General features: G+C 35.8%; 1 protein-coding gene across 1 annotated transcript; it reads left to right on the top strand.

The window, feature by feature from the left end:
* The first annotated feature begins 358 nt into the window (after nucleotides 1-358).
* On the top strand, nucleotides 359-1,840 carry LOC145670694 (uncharacterized). The gene has a single exon (XM_081739480.1). It carries the CDS (start codon nucleotides 359-361, stop codon nucleotides 1,838-1,840), a length of 1,482 nt encoding a protein of 493 aa, XP_081595606.1.
* Nucleotides 1,841-2,061: the final 221 nt, after the last annotated feature.

Raw genomic sequence — 2,061 nt, 5'->3', positions numbered from 1 at the left:
TTCCTTACTACCTAGAAACGACAGAACTTCTCAGACATTTTATGAGATTCTTTTACGTGATCTTAGTATAATAAATAATCAACTTGTGACAGTTCTTGACGCAACAAATGGAAGTGATATTATGTATGGAATTATAAAATGCATCCAGAGCAAAGCACCAGTTGTGCTTCTTAAACGAGACTTTGTAGCGAAGGATTCATTGCGGAATAGAAATACGCATTATCAAAGCAGTGTATATGTTGTTTTTTATGATACCAAATTTAGAAACGTACTCCAAACGTTGCAAAAGTTACCCTATTGGAACCCAAGATGCAAATTATTTCTTGTAATACCAGTTAAACCTTTATTACAAACCGAAATGATTTATATTTGGGAACAAACCTGGTCTGTAGGTGTATTAAACACATTGATAGTCAATGCTGAAACAATGCAAGTTCGATTAGTCAACGATAGCCCAATACAACTTGTGAGTTTTAATCCATTCAACACAGACGAAAACAAAGAGACTTCTTCAAGGGTTGCAATGACAGTTATTGAGTACAGAGGCCAAAGCACTAGTCCTCTCAGTGAATTCTTGTTCCAAAATAAAATGAAAAATCTTCATAGCTATACCGTCGTAGGATGTACTATTCATAAATTTCCTTTTGTCCTGTACGATGTGCCAAGATCCCCTGTGGACGACCCACTTGATATAGATCCAACAGTCATTGGAGGAATTGATTTCAAACTTATCCATCTATTTTCGCAGTACAAAAATTTTATTTTACATCCAATAGAGTGTCCTTGGCCAAAACAAAATACTAACACAACATGGAATCCATTCTTGAAAGAAATTATCAATGGCCGAGCAGAATTGTTTATTAATGCACAGCCTGTGTACTTGAATGATTTTGAAGTGATAGATTATGTTATACCGGTGTTCTTTTTTAAGTTGTCTTTCGCTGTACCAAGTGCACGTAAGTTATCTTTGGCAGTATCCTTACTGCTGGCGTTTGAAGCAATTGTCTGGTTACTTATCTTTCTACAGGTAATATTAACAGAAACTTTGTTTCGTTTGTTTCTTAAGTTTAGCCTTCAAAATGAAACAATAATGAAGCAACATAACCCGTGCATGTATACCCTTTCTATATTCTTGCAAGTGTCTATCACTCACCCGAAATCACGAGCCGTTAGGATTCTTTTCATAAGTTTTACCTACTTTAGTCTCGTGTTGTGTGCTATATATGAGGGACATATTGCACGAGTATTATCAGTGCCCTTACATGACAAGGAAATGAATACTTTAGAAGATGTTGCTAACAGTAAACTCGAAATTACGAGTTATCCAGCACATACCGATGTGATTAAACACTCCGTAAACCCTATCATGGTCGAAATGTATAAAAGATATAAATCTCAAACAGATGTTTTGGGAGTTTTGAAACGAATCGCGTTCGAAAGAGACATTGCATTCTATGAGCCAGAAGTATTTCTAAGACATATGATCATTGAGTTGGAATTGTTTGAAGAGGAACGTTGTTTAGTGCATTTAGTGGAACAACCAGTTGTTATAAAGTATACGGCTTTCCACTTTCGTAAAGGTTCGCCATTTGTTCCAGAACTTAATAAATTCCTTCAGACAGTGTTTGAGTTTGGATTGCGTTTGAAGTGGGAACGTGATTTAATGTTTGAATTTCAACTCAAGAAAAAACATTTTTATATTTCTACTAGTGATAAAGTTACTCCTATTGCTTTTAAGAGTGTCGGACCTATCCTTCGGATTTTTGCCGCTGGGATGCTCCTGAGTTTTGTTGCTTTTGTGATAGAACTTATACTAAAGAAGGTGAAATGTGGCAGCTAACTACGTACATTCATGCTTGTTTTCTGTAATGTTGCGGTGTATTCTTTAAAGATATCAAAAATGTTGTGCAGGGGTGCCCACAAGGGGGGCTATGACTCAAACTGCGTCATTGAAATATTTGGGGGGTTTAAAAATCTATATAAATATGTTTGAGGGGGTGTAAAAATTAATCGAAAAGATTTTTTTTCATGGAAGAACATTTACGGATAGACAATTGAGGG

Source organism: Thermobia domestica, chromosome 14 (assembly GCF_964235325.1).
Source record: "Thermobia domestica chromosome 14, izTheDome1.hap1.1, whole genome shotgun sequence".
Lineage (NCBI taxonomy): Eukaryota > Metazoa > Arthropoda > Insecta > Zygentoma > Lepismatidae > Thermobia > Thermobia domestica.
Note: the sequence above shows the minus strand (reverse complement) of the source record. Positions and strands in the feature narration are given on the sequence as shown.